General features: G+C 70.4%; 2 protein-coding genes across 2 annotated transcripts in view; both read left to right on the top strand.

Moving 5' to 3' along the window:
- Window positions 1-1,030: 1,030 nt before the first annotated feature.
- On the top strand, window positions 1,031-18,526 carry LOC123369170 (apolipoprotein B receptor-like). Its single transcript, XM_045014530.1, has 8 exons — window positions 1,031-1,143; window positions 3,702-3,853; window positions 11,142-11,193; window positions 11,267-11,381; window positions 11,523-11,656; window positions 14,206-14,526; window positions 16,057-16,265; window positions 17,930-18,526. The coding sequence occupies exons 1-8, from the start codon at window positions 1,087-1,089 to the stop codon at window positions 17,997-17,999; spliced, it is 1,110 nt and encodes a 369-aa protein (XP_044870465.1). The 5' UTR covers window positions 1,031-1,086; the 3' UTR covers window positions 18,000-18,526.
- LOC123369169 (double C2-like domain-containing protein alpha) overlaps window positions 18,264-18,624 on the top strand; it is a 4,648-nt gene continuing 4,287 nt past the window's right edge. The window contains exon 1 of the mRNA XM_045014529.1: window positions 18,264-18,289. Coding sequence (XP_044870464.1) covers window positions 18,264-18,289 — 26 coding nt within the window. The remainder of the gene's footprint in view (window positions 18,290-18,624) is intronic.

Genomic DNA, 18,624 nt, shown 5'->3' with positions numbered 1-18,624 from the left:
CCAGCTCTGCCCCCCGTGCCCAGGAAGAAATTAAAGGCTTTTTTGTTTTTTAGTCATCCCTGCCAGGGCCCCGCCAAAAATGTTCGAATTGGGCCCCGCACTCCCTAAAGCCGGCCCTGCCTAGAGGGACCCGTCACACCCAGCCCGGCCCAGTCGGAACCAGTATAACCCAGTCGGGCCCAGCCAAGCCCAGTAGCTCCGCTGGCCCCACAATCCCAGCAAGGGCCCAGCCGGGGCAGAGCCTGGGGGAGGGAGGCCCTGAGCTGCAGCCTTGGGCTGGGACCCTGGGTTGGTGGGAGGGGACCCCAGGTTAGGGGGGCTGGGGGGAGGGGATGCTAGGTTGGGGGGGAGAGGGTGCAGGGGGGGCTGGGGGGAGGGGCAGCTGGGTTGGGGGAGCTGGGGGGGAGGGGACTCTGGGTTTGGGGGGGTGGGGATGCTGAATTAGGGGGGCTGGGGGGAGGGGAAGCTGGATTGGGGGAGCTGGGGGGAAGGGGACGCCAGGTTAGGAGGACTGGGGGGGAGGGGACACTGGGGGGAGGGGGGCTCTTGTTTTTCATCTTGTCCCTTGTCCTGGCCACAAACCCACAGTTTCCTCTAGCTCCGTCCTCTTGCAACAGGGCCTGAGTCACTGCAGGGGGGCAGGGTGCTGGGGTGGGGGGCAGCGAGCCCAGGGGGGCGCAGGGAGCCAGGAGGTTCGAGGGGTGGAGGGAGCCAGTAGTGTGGGGTGTGCAAGGGATTTGGGGAGCGCAGGCAGCCGGGAGGCCTGGGGCACAGGGAGCCGGGGGGATGCCGGAGGGGGGGTAGGGAACTGGGGGAGGTGGGGGGGCAGGGGAGATGGGAGGGTTTAGGGGGGCGGGGGCGCAAGGGGGCGGGGTGTGCAGGGAACTGGGGGAGGCGGGGGGTGCACAGGGAGCCGGGGGGGGTGCAGGGAGCCGGGGGCGACGCAGGGGGGCGGGGGCGCAGGGGGGCGGGGTGTGCAGGACAGTGGCTGCGGTTCCCCGTCCCTAGCACATCACTTCCCTCCCCGGCCGCAGGGGAAGCAGCAGCCACCCCCCAGCTCCCTGCGCCTGCCAAGCGCTGGGCCCCATGGAGCTGCTCCAGCGACACCTGCCCGGGCTGCACCGCGTCCTGCGGGGGGCACTGGTGAGTCCCCCACCCAGCCAGCCCCCGGGGGACGGGGCAGGGGGGTCCCTTCCGAGGCTGTGGGTGTCAGGGCTGCCGGGGAGCGGGCGGGGTGCTGGGGACCAGAGGACGGGGGGGACAGACGGAGGGGCAGGGCTGGGGCAGATGGGGGCAGGAGGGAGGTGGGGGGCAGGGTGGTGGGGACCGGGGGGGGGACAGGCGGAGGGGCAGGGCTGGGGCGGATGGGGGGCAGGAGGGAGGTGGGGGGCAGGGTGGTGGGGACCAGAGGGGGGGGACAGGTGGAGGGGCAGGGCTGGGGCAGATGGGGGGCAGGAGGGAGGTGGGGGCGGGTGGTGGGGACCGGGGGGGGCAGGTGGAGGGGCAGGGCTGGGGCGGATGGGGGGCAGGAGGGAGGTGGGGGGGCAGGGTGGTGGGGACCGGGGGGGACAGGCGGAGGGGCAGGGCTGGGGCGGATGGGGGGCAGGAGGGAGGTGGGGGGCAGGTGGTGGGGGACCGGGGGGGGGGACAGGCGGAGGGGCAGGGCTGGGGTGGATGGGGGGCAGGAGGGAGGTGGGGACCAGAGGGGGGGGACAGGTGGAGGGGCAGGGCTGGGGCGGATGGGGGCAGGAGGGAGGTGGGGGCAGGGTGGTGGGGACCGGGGGGCGGGGCAGGCGGAGGGGCAGGGCTGGGGCGGATGGGGGGCAGGAGGGAGGTGGGGGGCAGGGTGGTGGGGACCCGGGGGGGGGCTCCCGGAGGGGCAGGGCTGGGGCAGATGGGGGGCAGGAGGGAGGTGGGGGCGGGTGGTGGGGACCAGAGGGGGGGGGACAGGCGGAGGGGCAGGGCTGGGGCGGATGGGGGGCAGGAGGGAGGTGGGGGGCAGGGTGGTGGGGACCAGAGGGGGGGGACAGGTGGAGGGGCAGGGCTGGGGCGGATGGGGGGCAGGAGGGAGGTGGGGGCGGGTGGTGGGGACCGGGGGGGGGCAGGTGGAGGGGCAGGGCTGGGGCGGATGGGGGGCAGGAGGGAGGTGGGGGGGCAGGGTGGTGGGGACCGGGGGGGACAGGCGGAGGGGCAGGGCTGGGGCGGATGGGGGGCAGGAGGGAGGTGGGGGGCAGGGTGGTGGGGACCGGGGGGGGGACAGGCGGAGGGGCAGGGCTGGGGTGGATGGGGGGCAGGAGGGAGGTGGGGACCAGAGGGGGGGGACAGGTGGAGGGGCAGGGCTGGGGCGGATGGGGGCAGGAGGCAGGTGGGGGGCAGGGTGGTGGGGACCGGGGGGCGGGCAAGGCGGAGGGGCAGGGCTGGGGCGGATGGGGGGCAGGAGGGAGGTGGGGGGCAGGGTGGTGGGTACCGGGGGGGGCAGGCGGAGGGGCCGGGCACGGTCGGATGGGGGGCAGGAGGGAGGTGGGGGCAGGGTGGTGGGGACCAGAGGGGGGGGGACAGGCGGAGGGGCAGGGCCGGGGCGGATGGGGGGCAGGAGGGAGGTGGGGGGCAGGGTGGTGGGGACCGGGGGGGGCAGGCGGAGGGGCAGGGCTGGGTCGGATGGGGGGCAGGAGGGAGGTGGGGGCAGGGTGGTGGGGACCAGAGGGGGGGCGCAGGCGGGGGGGCGGGGCCGGGGCGGATGGGGGGCAGTACGGAGGTGGGGACCAGGGTGGTGGGGACCGGGGGGGGCAGGCGGAGGGGCAGGGCTGGGGCGGATGGGGGGCAGGAGGGAGGTGGGGGGCAGGGTGGTGGGGACCGGGGGGGGCGGGCGGAGGGGCAGGGCAGGGGCGGATGGGGGGCAGGAGGGAGGTGGGGGGCAGGGTGGTGGGGACCGGGGGGGGGACACGCGGAGGGGCAGGGCCGGGGCGGATGGGGGGCAGGAGGGAGGTGGGGGGGCAGGGTGGTGGGGACCGGGGGGGGGCAGGCGGAGGGGCAGGGCTGGGGCGGATGGGGGCAGGAGGGAGGTGGGGGCGGGTGGTGGGGACCGGGGGGGGCAGGCGGAGGGGCAGGGCTGGGGCGGATGGGGGGCAGGAGGGAGGTGGGGGCCGGGTGGTGGGGACCGGGGGGGGACAGGCGGAGGGGCAGGGCCGGGGCGGATGGGGGGCAGGAGGGAGGTGGGGGGCGGGTGGTGGGGACCGGGGGGGGCAGGCGGAGGGGCAGGGCTGGGGCGGATGGGGGCAGGAGGGAGGTGGGGGCGGGTGGTGGGGACCGGGGGGGGGCAGGTGGAGGGGCAGGGCTGGGGCGGATGGGGGCAGGAGGGAGGTGGGGGCGGGTGGTGGGGACCAGAGGGGGGGGACAGGCGGAGGGGCAGGGCCGGGGCGGATGGGGGGCAGGAGGGAGGTGGGGGCAGGGTGGTGGGGACCGGGGGGGGCAGGCGGAGGGGCAGGGCTGGGGCGGATGGGTGGCAGGAGGGAGGTGGGGACCGGGGGGGGCAGGCGGAGGGGCAGGGCTGGGGCGGATGGGGGGCAGGAGGGGGGTGGGGGGGCAGGGTGGTGGGGACCGGGGGGGGACAGGCGGAGGCACATGGCAGGGGCTGGGGGGCTCTGCGGGGGGCCGTTCTGCCCCCCAGGGCCAGCCCCACTCAGCCTCGCCCCTCCCCCCAGGATTACGTCTCCAGCTTCTCCACCTACCTCTTGGGGGAGCAGGCGCACCCGGGCGCAGAGGATCATGGGACAAGCGGGGAGACTGACTCCTCCGACCCCCCCAAGGGGGTGTCAGCAGGCGGCTATGGGGAAGGAGACCCAGAGCATTATGGGTAATGAGAGGGCGGGGGGGTGGGGCTGGGCACACGGGGAGACCTCGCCCGGCAGCAGGACCCCAGTGTCCCGGGGTCCCAGGCCCGACGCTGGGGGGTGGAGGAGGAGTGGGGCCTGAAGTATCATCCCTCAGCCCCCGATATCCCAGCACCGTGCAGCACCAGTGCCGACAGTCCCAGTAAAACTCCCCTGCAACATCCCCACGTCAATGCGCCTGCTCCCTGCTCCGTCCCACCTCCCCCTGCGAGACTGAACTGAGCGGGGTCACTGCCCAGTGCCCGGGGGAGTCCGGGGCCCCTCCGGGACAGCGCGTCCGCTGTAACGTCACGTCTATGTGCTAATCCCGGCAGGCCAGGCTCCACCTCTGCAGCTCGGCGTTGGCCCCTCAGCTGGTGCAGCCAGGTCAGGGCGAGCGGTCCAGGGTGTCACGGAGTGTGGGGGAGCCCGGCCCTGCACCCCTCTGCCTGGGACTCCCAGCGACTCTCAGCCAGCCAGTAACACAGAAGGTTTATTTAGACGACAGGAACACAGTCCAGGACAGGGTCTTGCAGGCACAGATAACAGGATCCCCCCAGTTAGGTCCATCTTGGGGCCCCAGGAGCCCCACAGCCCCATCGGGGATCAGAGCCCGGTCTCTGCTTCCCCTCTGTTCTCCAGCCAGCTCCAGTCTGCCCAGCCCCCTCCGGCCCCTCCTCCCTGCTCTGCCTCTTTCCCGGGCCAGGAGGTCACCTGACCCCTTTGTCTCCCACACCTTGAGATGCACCTTTGCAGGGAGGGGCCGGGCCATCCGTTGCTAGGCGACAGAGTGTCAGGCATTCGGCCTTCTGCTTTGCTAGATACTTCGAGGCCTGGCCCCAGCACTCCCAGCCCCCAGTACGAACAGTCCCACTTCGGCACACGTGGGCACAGCCAGGACCCCTCCCTCTGGCCTTTCTGGGGGTTCTGATGCCTACCCCATGCCCAGGCCTGACGAGCTCCTGGACAAGCTGGGAGGCGCTCGGTACCTCACCACCATGGATCTTACAAAGGGCTACTGGCAAGTGCCGCTGGACGCGGATGCCAGGCTGAAATCGGCCTTCATCACCCCCCTGGGGCTCTACGAGTTTCTGACCCTGCCCTTCGGCCTCAAGGGGGCGCCGGCCACCTTCCAGCGCCTGGTGGATCAGCTGCTGAGGGGGATGGAGAGTTTTGCTGTGGCGTATATTGATGACATCTGCGTCTTCAGCCAGACCTGGGAGGACCACGTGTCCCAGGTTAGACAAGTGCTGGACCGACTCCGGGAGGCGGGGTTAACCGTAAAGGCTGAGAAGTGCAAGGTGGGGATGGCGGAAGTATCTTACCTGGGCCATCGGGTGGGGAGCGGCTGCCTAAAGCCGGAACCGGCCAAGGTGGAGGTGATCAGAGACTGGCCCGCGCCCCAGACCAAAAAGCAGGTCCAGGCCTTTATTGGGATGGCGGGGTACTATCGGAGGTTCGTGCCCCACTTTAGCGCCATAGCCGCCCCCATCACTGAGCTGTGCAAGAAGGGGAAGCCAGACAAGGTGGTCTGGACCGAGCAGTGCCAGCAGGCTCTCCAGGCACTGAAGGAGGCTCTGCTCAGAGGCCCAGTTCTGGCAAACCCAAACTTTGACAAGCCCTTTATGGTGTTTACCGACGCCTCAGACACGGGCCTGTCACGGAGTGTGGGGGAGTCCGGCCCTGCACCCCTTTTCCTGAACTCACAGTGACTCTCAGCCAGCCAGTAAAACAGAAGGTTTATTGAACACCAGGAACACAGGATACAGCCCAGCTTGTGTTCGGAGCCAGGACCCCTCGATCTGGCCTTTCTGGGGGGTTCAGGGTGCCTGGATCCCAGCCTAGGATCCCCTGAAAACCCACCACCCAGCTCCCAAAAACGAAGACTGACTCCACTCCACCCTTCCCTTTGTCTAGCCCCAGCCAGAGGTGTCACCTCCCCTCCCCCAGGCCTAGCTCATGTTACCGTTGAATACCTGCATCTCACCTAAAATCCTCCCTGGCTCTCCCATCCCCCACACAAACAGCCCCTGCTCCATCACATCTCTCCCCGCTCCGAGACTGAACTGAGCGGGGTCACTCTGCCCAGTGACCCGGGGAAGTTCGGGGCCCCTCTCCGGGACAGCGCGTCCGCTATCAGGTTGGCGCTTCCCTTCACGTGGACCACGTCCATGTCATAGTCCTGCAGGAGCAGGCTCCACCTCAGGAGCTTGGCGTTGGCTCCTTTCATCTGGTGCAGCCAGGTCAGGGGAGAGTGGTCGGTGTACACAGTGAAGTGGCGCCCAAAGAGATATGGCTCCAGTTTCTTCAGGGCCCACCCCATGGCCAGGCATTCCTTCTCGATGGCCGCGTAGTTCTGGTCCCGGGGTAGCAACTTCTTGCTCAGGTACACGATGGGGTGTCTCTCCCCCTTTTCATCTTCCTGCATCAACACCGCCCCCAGCCCCGTGTCTGAGGCGTCGGTAAACACCATAAAGGGCTTGTCAAAGTCTGGGTTTGCCAGAACTGGGCCTCTGAGCAGAGCCTCCTTCAGCGCCTGGAGAGCCTCCTGGCACTGCTCGGTCCAGACCACCTTGTCTGGCTTCCCCTTCTTGCACAGCTCAGTGATGGGGGCGGCTATGGCACTAAAGTGGGGTACGAACCTCCGATAGTACCCCGCCATCCCAATAAAGGCCTGGACCTGCTTTTTGGTCTGGGGAGCGGGCCAGTCTCTGATCACCTCCACCTTGGCCGGTTCCGGCTTTAGGCAGCCGCTCCCCACCCGATGGCCCAGGTAAGATACTTCAGCCATCCCCACCTTGCACTTCTCAGCCTTTACGGTTAACCCCGCCTCCCGGAGTCGGTCCAGCACTTGTCTAACCTGGAACACGTGATCCTCCCAGGTCTGCTCGGTCTGTCTCTGAGCTTGGGGCACTGGGCCCGTATGTGGCCTTGCTGGCCACAGTGGAAGCAGCCCATGTCTCGTGGGTCCCCTCGAGGGGGTCGGGTGGACCTGACGCTAGATGTTCCCCTTTTGTGGGGGTTCTCCATAGGGCCCCGCTGGGAGGTCCCAGGGTGACTCTCTCTCTGCGTTGAGGCAGGCCTGCTCCCTCGAGACTCCTCCCTGCCATCCCCTGCCCGACTGTTCACATATTGGTCGGCCAGCCGGCCTGCATGCTGCGGGTTCTCCGGCTTCTGGTCCATCACCCACCGCTTCAGGTCCAACGGGCACTGCTCATACAGGTGCTCCAGTACGACTAGGTCAAGCAGGTCTTCTCTAGTTTGGGCCCCAGCCGTCCACTTGTGGGCATATCCCTGCGCCCGGTTGACCAGTTGGAGGTAGGTGACCTCCCGGGTCTTATGTTGACTCCGGAACCTCTTCCGGTACATCTCCGGGGTCAGCCCAAACTCGCGGAGCAGGGCCTCTTTGAACAGGTTGTAGTCCCCCGCCTCCGCCCCTTTCATTCGGCTGTACACCTCCACGGCGGTGGAGTCCAGTAAGGGGGTGAGGCGCCGGATCCTGTCTGCGGGGGCAACCTGGTGCAGCTCGCAGGCATTCTCAAAGGCCGTCAGGAAGGTGTCTATGTCCTCCCCCTCCTTACGCCGGGCCAGGAAGCTCTTATCGAAGCTCTTTGTAGGCTTGGGCCCCCCCTCGCTCACCGCAGCCGGGGCCTCCCTGCTTTTCAGCTGGGCCAGGTTCAGCTCCTGTTTGCGTTGCTTCTCCTTCTCCCTTTCCTCGTATTCACGCTGCTTCTGCCGGTCCTCCATCTCCATCTCCATCAGTTTGATCTCTCTCTCCAAGTCCAGCCGCCTGAGTTCCACGGAGGCCGAGCGTCGCCGGGATGATTCCCGGCTGGTCGGGGGGGTCACGGTGCCCTCCGTAGCTGGGCTCCTCCTCCCCCTCCCCCTGCGCCTAGGGGTGGGAGGTCTCGGGGAGCCCTCAGCGGCCGGCTGACCACTCCCAGCGGGGACAGACACTGGTGCCTGCGCTGCATCTGCCCGGCTGCTTCCCGCAGAGACGGGGATCGGTTAATTGACGCGGTCTCTCTCCTCCAGCCGGGCAATCAGCTGGGCCTTGGTGAGCTTCCCACTGTGAAGCCCCCTCTGCTTGCACAGCTCCACCAGGTCACACTTGCGCCGCGTGGCATACATCTTCCTGCTGGCCACTCGCAGGCCGGGGTGCTCGCCGCTCCCCACGGGTTCCAGGGGGACCCCTAGTGTGCCAGTCCTTGAGGTCACCACCTCTCTGCCAGGGTCGAGCTGCAGACTCCTCCGCCCCTGGGATCGCTCGCTGTGATCCCCCGGGGGACCCTGGTACTGCAAAGTCCCTCTCTCTGGCCACACTCTCCCAGGGGTTAATCGCCCCTTCGTTTTACTGCTCCCCAGTCACTTACTGCAGGAAGCGCTGTCCACGGGGTACAGTCCGTCCCACCGCTGCCACCAGTTGTCACGGAGTGTGGGGGAGTCCGGCCCTGCACCCCTTTTCCTGAACTCACAGTGACTCTCAGCCAGCCAGTAAAACAGAAGGTTTATTGAACAACAGGAACACAGGATACAGCCCAGCTTGTGTTCGGAGCCAGGACCCCTCAATCTGGCCTTTCTGGGGGGTTCAGGGTGCTTGGATCCCAGCCTAGGATCCCCTGAAAACCCACCACCCAGCTCCCAAACCGAAGACTGACTCCACTCCACCCTTCCCTTTGTCTAGCCCCAGCCAGAGGTGAGACCTCCCCTCCCCCAGGCCAGGCTCATGTTACCGTTGAATACCTGCATCTCACCTAAAATCCTCCCCAGCTCTCCCCTCCCCCACACAAACAGTCCCTATTCCATCACAGGGCCTGGGGGCGGTGTTGATGCAGGAGGATGAAAAGGGGGAGAGACACCCCATCGTGTACCTGAGCAAGAAGTTGCTACCCCGGGAGCAGAACTACGTGGCCATCGAGAAGGAATGCCTGGCCATGGGGTGGGCCCTGAAGAAACTGGAGCCCTATCTCTTTGGGCGCCACTTCACCGTGTACACCGACCACTCTCCCCTGACCTGGCTGCACCAGCTGAAAGGAGCCAACGCCAAGCTCCTGAGGTGGAGCCTGCTCCTGCAGGACTATGACATGGACGTGGTCCACGTGAAGGGAAGCGCCAACCTGATAGCGGACGCGCTGTCCCGGAGAGGGGGCCCCGAACTTCCCCGGGTCACTGGGCAGTGACCCCGCTCAGTTCAGTCTCGGAGGGGAGAGATGTGGTGGAATAGGGAGCAGGCGGATTGACGTGGGGATGTTGCAGGGGAGTTTTACTGGGACTGTCTGCACTGGTGCTGGACGGTGGTGGGATATCGGGGGGTGACTTCAGTGAGGGATGATACTTGACGGCCAGCATGTAACCTGAGCCCCCGGGGCGGGGGGCAGATGACACCTTCTGCCCCGGAAGCTGGACAAAGGCAGAGGAGGGGCTGGAGAGTTTCAGTTTGGAGCTGGCTGGGGAAATGGAGAGGGGTGGGGCAGACGGGGCTCTGGCCTCCCTGGCCCCCCAGATGGACCTAACTGAGGGGTCCTGTGGTCTGTACCTGCAAGACCTGTCCTGGACTGTGTTCCTGGTGTCTAAATAAACCTTCGGCTTTCCTGGCTGGCTGAGAGTCCTGCTGAATCGCAGGAAGTGGGGGGTGCAGGACCCCGACTCCCCCACACTGTGACGTGCCCTCGGCAGCCAGCCAGCCACAGGGTGCACATCCCAGCGCTGCCACCAGTTGTGATGGAGTCACAGGCCCGGTCTCTGGAACTGCTCTGTGTGAAGCCGGCCAGGACTCTAGGGGAGCCCGACACCCCTCAGGGCTCGCTGTCCAGGGCAAGGAGCCGCCTCGGCTATGGTGCTTCCTGGGTCCGACCTCAGAGCACCCAGCCCCCCATTCAGCCCGTGAGCTCCCTGCAGCGAGGCCCCCTGGACGGGGCCCTGGGGCAGCCGGAGGGGCCCTGTCCCCCACTCAGCAGCCAGCCGGGACTCCCAGCCAGCGCGTGACACAGACGGGTCGTTAGTCGACAGGAACCCAGTGTCCCGGGGTCCCCGGGCGCTGCTCTGGAGCTGCTCCCCACAAGCCAGGCAGGACTCTGGGAGCCTCCTCTCCCTCGGAGCAGCCTGTCTGCAGGGCAAGCAGCTCCCACGGCTTCACCTCCTGGGTCTCTCCTTGGAGCATTCAGCATCCTCTGCCCCTCCGTGCGCTTCCCCCAGCGAGTCCGCCCAGGCGGGGTCCTGGGGGGCCACAGTGTCCTGCCCCCCCACTGCGCAGTCAGATGTGACTCTCAGCCAGCCAGTGACACAGAGGTTTATTCGATGCCAGGAACAGGGTCTAACACAGAGCTTGTAGGTACAGAGAACCGGACCCCTCGGCCGGGTCCATTCTGGGGGGCAGTGAGCCAGACCCCCACGTCTGCCCTCACTCCTCGTCCCCAGCCAGCCCCAGACTGACACCCCCCCGAGCCCCTCCTCTGCTCAGCTCCTTTCCCGGGCCAGGAGGTCACCTGATCCCTTTGTTCTCCCCCCCTTTAGCAGCCCCTGGCAGGGGGAAGGGCCCCGGCCGTTAGTCGCCAGGAGACAGAGGGTCGGCCAGGAACTGCCCCCCCCCCCAGCATTCAGAGGGAACATTAAGAACATTCCCAGTTCGTCCCACCCAGCGTAGCCCAGGGCGTGTTAGCACCAGCAATGTCCATCTCGGGGGGGGGGGACCCCGGGCCTGGTGCCCCTGAAACGCCCCCTCTGAGTCCCAAACTGGAGCCTGCCCAGTTCCAGCTGCCTGGCCCCAGGCCCCGTTCCCCTCCTTGGTCCTTGGTCGTCTTCCTGGGCCTGCAGGTCACCGGCCCAGCCCGACACCCCCGGCTGGTCCTTGCAGAAGATGGGCCAGGCGCCAGTGTCGGCTGTTCTCTGTCCCAGGCAGCCAGTCGCCGTCACACCTGCCCGCTAGGGGGCGCTGCAATGGTCACACACCCTCATCCCACCGCCAGACACTTGAGTGACACACAGGGGAAACTGAGGCACACACAGTCTTCAGAGAAAACAATAAGAAGCTTCCCACTTCATCACACACGGCCCCTCTGGGGCAGGGCACACGGGAACCCCTGGCCCCTCTGGGGGGGCTGGGCACACGGGAACCCCTGGCCCCTCTGGGGGGGGCTGGGTACACGGGGCCCCCTGGCCCCTCTGGGGGGGGCTGGGCAGACGGGGACCCCTGGCTTGGCGCGGGGGGCTGGGCAGACGGGGACCCCTGGCCCGGCGCGGGGGGCAGGCCTCACCTCTCTTTCTCCCCCGCAGGGAGGAGGCGCCGGGGGGGCAGCATGAGGCCGCTGGACACCCGGCCCTGCAGGTACGTTGGGGGCAGGTGCCTAGGTGCTTCCCCACTGGGGTTTGCCCCCCCTCACCACTGTCTCTCCCCACAGGTGCCCCCAGATACCCAAGACCCCACCCCCCAGGGGGGCCGCACGGTGCTGAGGGGGTCCGGAGCCCGCATGGGGTCTGTGTCAGACCAGGACACCCCCCACCCCCTCTGGGCATGTGAGTGGGGGCTGGGGGGTGCCATGCGGGTGCAACGTTGGGGGCTGGCAGGTTCTAGGGGGGTCAGCGGTGGAGGGGGTCAGGGGAGATGTGGGGCAGGGCAGGTGTGTCTGACCTGTCCCCACCCTTCTCTCCCCACAGGGCCGGGGGCTGTGAGCCTGGAGCCTGGATGTGGGGAGCTGACAGCCCCAGGGGGCCGGGCACCACCCCCCAGCCCCTCCCTCAGCCGGGAGCCCGGCCCCCCAGCTCTGCCCCCGGCCAGAGGGGGGCGCAGCGTCTGGCAGGGGGCCGCGATGGAGGGGGAAGGGCCGGAGGAGGGGGGGCTCCCAGGGAGCCGTGCCCAGGGAGGGGCCCATGGGACCGGCCACATCTGGCTGGAGGAGCAGAGGGAGCCCAGGGGGAGCCCCTGCCTAAAGGCTGAGGAGGGGGGGGGAACTGGGGGGGCCAGCCCCATGGAGGAGGGAGGCCTTGGGGGGAGCAACACCCAAGGGGGCCCCGGGGCCGGCAGCCTCTGGCCTGGGGAGGAGAGGGGCCGGGAGGGCCAGGCAGAAGGGGAGGGGCAGGGCCAGGGGGACCTCGGGAGGGGCAGCCTCTGGCTGGGGGCGCAGGGAGGCAGCCGGGAGTTGGGGGCCCCCATTGGGGAGTGCGAGGAAGGGGGCGGGGCTGTGGGGTTCAGAGGGGGCAGCCCCCAGTCAGAGAATGGGGAGGAGGGTCGAGAGAGGGAGGGGGACCCCCAGGGGGGCAGTGTCTGGCTGGGGGCTCAGGGGGAGTGTGAGGAGGAGGGACGCTTCTGGGTAGGGGAAGAGAAGGAGGAGGAGGAGCCTAGTGGGGAGGGGGAACCCTTAGGGGTGGGGGAGGAGGGGGAACCCTGTGGGGAGGGGGAGGAGGCGGAGGGGGAGCCAAAGGGGGAGGGGGAACCCGTAGGGGTGGGGGATGAGGGGGAGGGGGAGGGGGAGCCGAAGGGGGAACCCTTAGGGGAGGGGGAGGAGGGGGAGGGGGAGCCCTGTGGGGAGGGGGAGGAGGAGGAGCCCAAAGGGGTGGTGGAGGAGGGGGAGGGGGAGCTGAGGGGGGAACCCATAGGGGTGGGGGTGGGGGAGCCGAGGGGGGAGGGGGAACCCGTTGGGGTGGGGGAGGGGGAGCCGAGGGGGGAGGGGGAACCCGTAGGAGTGGGGGAGGGGGAGCCGAGGGGGGAGGGGGAACCTGTAGGGGGGGTGGTGGAGGAGGGGGAGGGGGAGCCGAGGGGGGAGGGGGATCCCGTACGGGTGGGGGATAAGGGGGAGGGGGAGGGGGAGCCGAAGGGGGACCCCTTAGGGGTGGTGGAGGAGGGGGAAAGGGAGCTGAGGGGGGAACCCGTAGGGGTGGGGGAGGGGGAGCTGAGGGGGGAGGGGGAACCCGTAGGGGTGGTGGCGGAGGAGGGGGAGGGGGGGACGAGGGGGGAGGGGGAACCCGTAGGGGTCGGGGAGGAGGGGGAGGGGGAGCCGAGGGGGGAGGGGGAGCCCATAGGGTTGGTGGTGGAGGAGGGGGAGGGGGAACCCGTAGGGGTGGTGGGGGAGGAGGGGGAGGAGGGGGAGCTGAGGGGGGAGGGGGAGCCCATAGGGGTCGGGGAGGAGGGGGAGGGGGAGACGAGGGGGGAGGGGGACCCCGTGGGGGTGGTGGGGGAGGAGGGGGAGGGGGAAGCCATCGGGGGGGGGGAGGAGGGGGCGGGGGCGGGGGAGCCGAAGGGGGAACCCTTAGGGGAGGTGGAGGAGCCCAAAGGGGTGGTGGTGGAGGAGGGGGAAAGGGAGCTGAGGGGGGAACCCGTAGGGGTGGGGGAGGGGGAGCTGAGGGGGGAGGGGGAGCCCGTAGGGGTGGGGGATGAGGGGGAGGGGGAGCTGAGGGGGGAGGGGGAACCCGTAGGGGTCGGGGAGGAGGGGGAGGGGGACCCGAGGTGGGATGGGGAACCCGTAGGTGTGGGGGAGGAGGGGGAGGGAGGGCTGAGGGGGGAGGGGGAGCCCATAGGGGTCGGGGAGGAGGGGGAGGGGGAGACGAGGGGGGAGGGGGAACCCGTAGGGGTGGTGGCGGAGGAGGGGGAGGGGGGGCAGAGGGGGGAGGGGGAGCCCGTAGGGGTCGGGGAGGAGGGGGAGGGGGAGCCAAAGGGGGAGGGGGAACCCGTAGGGGTCGGGGAGGAGGCGGAGGGGGAGACGACGGGGGAGGGGGAACCCGTAGGGGTGGGGGATGAGGGGGAGGGGGAGCGGAGGGGGGAGGGGGAACCCGTAGGGGTGGTGGGGGAGGAGGGGGAGGGGGACCCGAGGGGGGAGGGGGAACCCGTAGGGGTGGCGGAGGAGGGGGAGGGGGAGCCGAGGGGGGAGGGGGAGCCCGTAGGGGTGGTGGAGGAGGAGCTGGAGGGGGGGCCGAGGGGGGAGGGGGAGCCCGTAGGGGTCGGGGAGGAGGGGGGGGGGCAGACGAGGGGGGGGGCGGCACCCGTAGGGGTGGTGGGGGAGGGGGGAGGGGGGGCGAGGGGGGAGGGGGAGCCGTAGGGGTGGTGGTGGGGGAGCTGAGGGGGGAGGGGGAGCCCGTAGGGGTGGGGGAGGAGGGGGAGGGGGAGACGAGGGGGGAGGGGGAAGCCGTAGGGGTGGGGGAGGGGGAGCCGAGGGGGGAGGGGGAACCCGTAGGGGTGGGGGAGGGGGAGCTGAGGGGGGAGGGGGAACCCGTAGGGGTGGGGGTGGGGGAGCTGAGTGGGGAGGGGGAACCCGTAGGAGTGGGGGTGGGGGAGCTGAGGGGGGAGGGGGAACCCGTAGGGGTGGGGGAGGAGGGGGAGGGGGGGCCGAGGGGGGGCCGCCCCCAGCTGCAGACCCAGCGGGAGCAGGAAGAGGAGAGGCCAGAGGGGAGGCCCCGGGAGGGGGAGCCTGGGGGACACAGGACCAGGGTAGGGGCCCACGGGGAGGAGGAGGGGGACCCCGAGGGGGGTGTCAGCCCACCAGGGGCCCCCACGGAGCAAGTGGGGGGTGGGGGGAGCAGCATCTGGCTGGGGACCCAGAGGGAGGGGGAAGCAGTGGCGGAGGGGAGCTGGCCCCAGGGAGGGGCCCCGGGCCACCCCCCCCTCTGCCTCGTCCCCCAGCTCGAGCTCCCAGATGGCGCCCAGCCCCCCCTGCCGGAGCCCGGAGTGGTGAGTGGGGCGGCGAGGGATGTGGGGCGGGGGGCGGGAGGGGTCCCAGGGAGGGGCCTGGGGGGGCAGGGGCTGGCGGGGGGGCGGGAGGGGTCCCAGGGAGGGCCTGGGGGGGCAGGGGCTGGCGGGGGGTTGGGAGGGGTCCCAGGGAGGGGCCTGGGGGGGCAGGGGCTGGCTGGGGGGGATGGGAGGGGTCCCAGGGAGGGCCAGGGGGGGCAGGGGCTGGCGGGGGGGTGGGAGGCCCTGAGGAGGCTGGCGGGGGGGACAGCGGGAGGGGTCCCACGGAGGGGCCTGGGGGGGCAGGGGCTGGTGGGGACGGCGGGAGGGATCCCAGGGAGGGGTCTAGGGGGGCAGGGGCTGGCTGGGGGGGATGGGAGGGGTCCCAGGGAGGGCCTGGGGGGGCAGGGGCTGGCGGGGGGGGCGGGAGGCCCTGAGGAGGCTGGCGGGGGGGACGGCGGGAGGGGTCCCAGGGAGGGCCTGGGGGGGCAGGGGCAGGCGGGGGGGACGGCGGGAGGGGTCCCAGGGAGGGCCTGGGGGGGCAGGGGCTGGCGGGGGGGGACGGCGGCGGGAGGGGTCCCAGGGAGGGCCTGGGGGGGCAGGGGCTGGCGGGGGGGACGGCGGGAGGGGTCCCAGGGAGGGGCCTGGGGGGGCAGGGGCTGGCGGGGGGGACGGCGGGAGGGGTCCCAGGGAGGGCCTGGGGGGGCAGGGGCTGGCGGGGGGGACGGCGGGAGGGGTCCCAGGGAGGGCCTGGGGGGGCAGGGGCTGGCGGGGGGGACGGCGGGAGGGGTCCCCGGGCGGGGCCTGGGGGGGCAGGGGCTGGCGGGGGGGACGGCGGGAGGGGTCCCAGGGAGGGGCCTGCGGGGGCAGGGGCTGGCGGGGGGCAGTGAGGGGCCCTGAGGAGGCTGGCGGGGGGGACGGCGGGAGGGGTCCCAGGGAGGGGCCTGGGGGGGCAGGGGCTGGCGGGGGGGCGGGCGGGAGGGGTCCCAGGGAGGGGCCTGGGGGGGCAGGGACTGGCGGGGGGGGGCGGGAGGCCCTGAGGAGGCTGGCGGGGGGGACGGCGGGAGGGGTCCCAGGGAGGGCCTGGGGGGGCAGGGGCGGGCGGGGGGACGGGAGGGGTCCCAGGGAGGGGCCTGGGGGGGTAGGGGCTGGCGGGGGGGCGGGAGGCCCTGAGGAGGCTGGCGGGGGGGACGGCGGGAGGGGTCCCAGGGAGGGGCCTGGGGGGGCAGGGGCTGGCGGGGGGGGCGGGAGGGGTCCCAGGGAGGGGCCTGGGGGGGCAGGGGCTGGCGGGGGGGGCGGGAGGGGTCCCAGGGAGGGGCCTGCGGGGGCAGGGGCTGGCGGGGGGGCGGGAGCCCCTGAGGAGGCTGGCGGGGGGGACGGCGGGAGGGGTCCCAGGGAGGGGTCTGGGGGGGCAGGGGCTGGCGGGGGGGACGGCGGGAGGGGTCCCAGGGAGGGGCCTGGGGGGCAGGGGCTGGCGGGGGGGACAGCGGGGGGTCCCCGGTGCGGAGCCCCCCTCACGTCTCCTCCCCCCAGGTCGCCCCCCTGGACGTGAGTGCGCAGAGGAGCCGGGTGCTGCTGCGGAGGAAGGGGTCGGTGCGCCGGGCGCCCAGCCTGCGGGCCCAGAGACCCCCCGGGGGGGCCCCGCCCGAGACCCTGCCCCAGCCCCCTCCCCGGGGCCCCCCGGGGGGCTTCCTGCCCCCCCAGCCACAGGCACCCAGGAGGCAGCTCCCAGGGCATGCTGGGTAAGGAGCAGCTAAGGAGGGAGGCTGTTGAGTGGGGTGAAGCCAGGACTCCTGGGTTCTCTCCCCGGCTCTGGGAAGGGGGTGGGGGCTGGTAGGTTACACCTGGGGGGGGCTGGGAGTCAGGACTCCTGGGTTCTCTCCCCGGCTCTGGGAAGGGGGTGGGGGCTGGTAGGTTACAGCTGGGGGGGCTGGGAGCCAGGACTCCTGGGTTCTCTCTCCGGCTCTGGGAAGGGGGTGGGGGCTGGTGGATTAGAGCCGGGGAGGGGGCTGGGAGCCAGGACTCCTGGGTTCTCTCCCCGGCTCTGGGAGGGGAGTGGGGGCTGGTGGGTTAGAGCCGGGGAGGGGGCTGGGAGCCAGGACTCCTGGGTTCTCTCCCCGGCTCTGGGAAGGGGGTGGGGGCTGGTAGGTTACAGCTGGGGGGGGCTGGGAGTCAGGACTCCTGGGTTCTCTCCCCGGCTCTGGGAGGGGAGTGGGGGCTGGTGGGTTAGAGCCGGGGAGGGGGCTGGGAGCCAGGACTCCTGGGTTCTCTCCCCGGCTCTGGGAAGGGGGTGGGGGCTGGTAGGTTACAGCTGGGGGGGGCTGGGAGTCAGGACTCCTGGGTTCTCTCCCCGGCTCTGGGAAGGGGGTGGGGGCTGATAGGTTACAGCACGGCGGGCTGGGAGCCAGGACTCCTGGGTTCTCTCACAGGCTCTGGGAAGGGGGGGGGGGCAGGTGGATTAGAGCCGGGGAGGGGGCTGGGAGCCAGGACTCCTGGGTTCTCTCCCCGGCTCTGGGAGGGGAGTGGGGGCTGGTGGGTTAGAGCCGGGGAGGGGGCTGGGAGCCCGGACTCCTGGGTTCTCTTCCCGGCTCTGGGAGGGGAGTGGGGGCTGGTAGGTTAGAGCCGGGGAGGGGGCTGGGAGCCAGGACTCCTGGGTTCTCTCCCCAGGGCTCGGGGAGAGGAGTGGGGGCTGGTGGGTTAGAGCGGGGGGGGGGGGCTGGGAGCCAGGACTCCTGGGTTCTCTCCCCGGCTCTGAGAGGGGAGTGGGGGCTGGTGGGTTAGAGCTGGGGGTGGCTGGGCGCCAGGACTCCTGGGTTCTCTCTGCTCTGGGAAGGGGGTGGGGGCTGGTAGGTTACAGCTGGGGGGGGCTGGGAGCCAGGACTCCTGGGTTCTCTCCCCGGCTCTGGGAAGGGGGGTGGGGCCTGGTGGTTAGAGCCAGGGAGGGGGCTGGGAGCCAGGACTCCTGGGTTCTCTCCCAGGGGCTGGGAGGGCAGTGGGGGCTGGTGGGTTAAAGCGGGCAGGGGCTGGGAGCCAGGACTCCTGGGTTCTCTCCCGGCTCTGAGAGGGGGAGCGGGGGCTGGTGGGTTAGAGCTGGGGGTGGCTGGGCGCCAGGACTCCTGGGTTCTCTCTGCTCTGGGAAGGGGGTGGGGGCTGGTAGGTTACAGCTGGGGGGGGCTGGGAGCCAGGACTCCTGGGTTCTCTCCCCGGCTCTGGGAAGGGGGTGGGGGCTGGTAGGTTACAGCTGGGGGGGGCTGGGAGCCAGGACTCCTGGGTTCTCTCTGCTCTGGGAAGGGGGTGGGGGCTGGTAGGTTACAGCTGGGGGGGGGGGCTGGGAGCCAGGACTCCTGGGTTCTCTTCCTCCTGCTGGCCACTCCCCTCACCCCCTCCTGGTCTCTCTGCCCCACAGCTTCGGCCTCGCCCACCCCAACATGATGGCAGAGCTGAAGTTTCGTCTGCGCAGACCCCCGCCCCAGTGACGCTGCCCCACCCCCACGCGCTGGGGACCCTGGGGGGCGGGGGCTTGTGCCACTTCCTGGCCGGGCAGCCCCCCCTCCCCCTGCTGCCTGGGATCGGACCCAGGCGTCCTGGTGTGTCTGGGGACCATGGAATAAAGAAAAGACGTGTGAAAGGAGTGTGGGGCGTGGAACCGGGGGGGCGACAGGGGGGCAGGACGTGGCAGGTACTGTAGGACCTACCAAAATCATAGAGGCTGAAGGGTGGGGAAGGTTCCAGGAAAGAAGATGCACCTGACAGCCCATGAGTTCCTGTAGGACCTACCAAAATAGCACCTTGTGGGTTCTGTTTACTTCGCGTATCAGTCAGCACGAGGTTCCCAGAAACCCCCAGGGCGAAGGGGAATGAGGAGGGGCTGAGTCATCCAGAAACAGGGAACGGAAAAGAGAAACCAGGCGAGAGAACCCAGGCGTCCGGGCTCCTGCCCTCCCCGAGCTGGGAGAGAACCCAGGCATCCGGGCTGTGGGAAAACAACGAGACCCTTCACATTAGTCACTTTATTACAAACAATAAATAAAAAATCACATTTCTTGGTAATAAATAGCAACAAATAAATAATATATTAAAATCCACTCATATAAATTAACA

This window comes from Mauremys mutica, chromosome 4, assembly GCF_020497125.1.
Source record: "Mauremys mutica isolate MM-2020 ecotype Southern chromosome 4, ASM2049712v1, whole genome shotgun sequence".
Lineage (NCBI taxonomy): Eukaryota > Metazoa > Chordata > Testudines > Geoemydidae > Mauremys > Mauremys mutica.
Note: the sequence above shows the minus strand (reverse complement) of the source record. Positions and strands in the feature narration are given on the sequence as shown.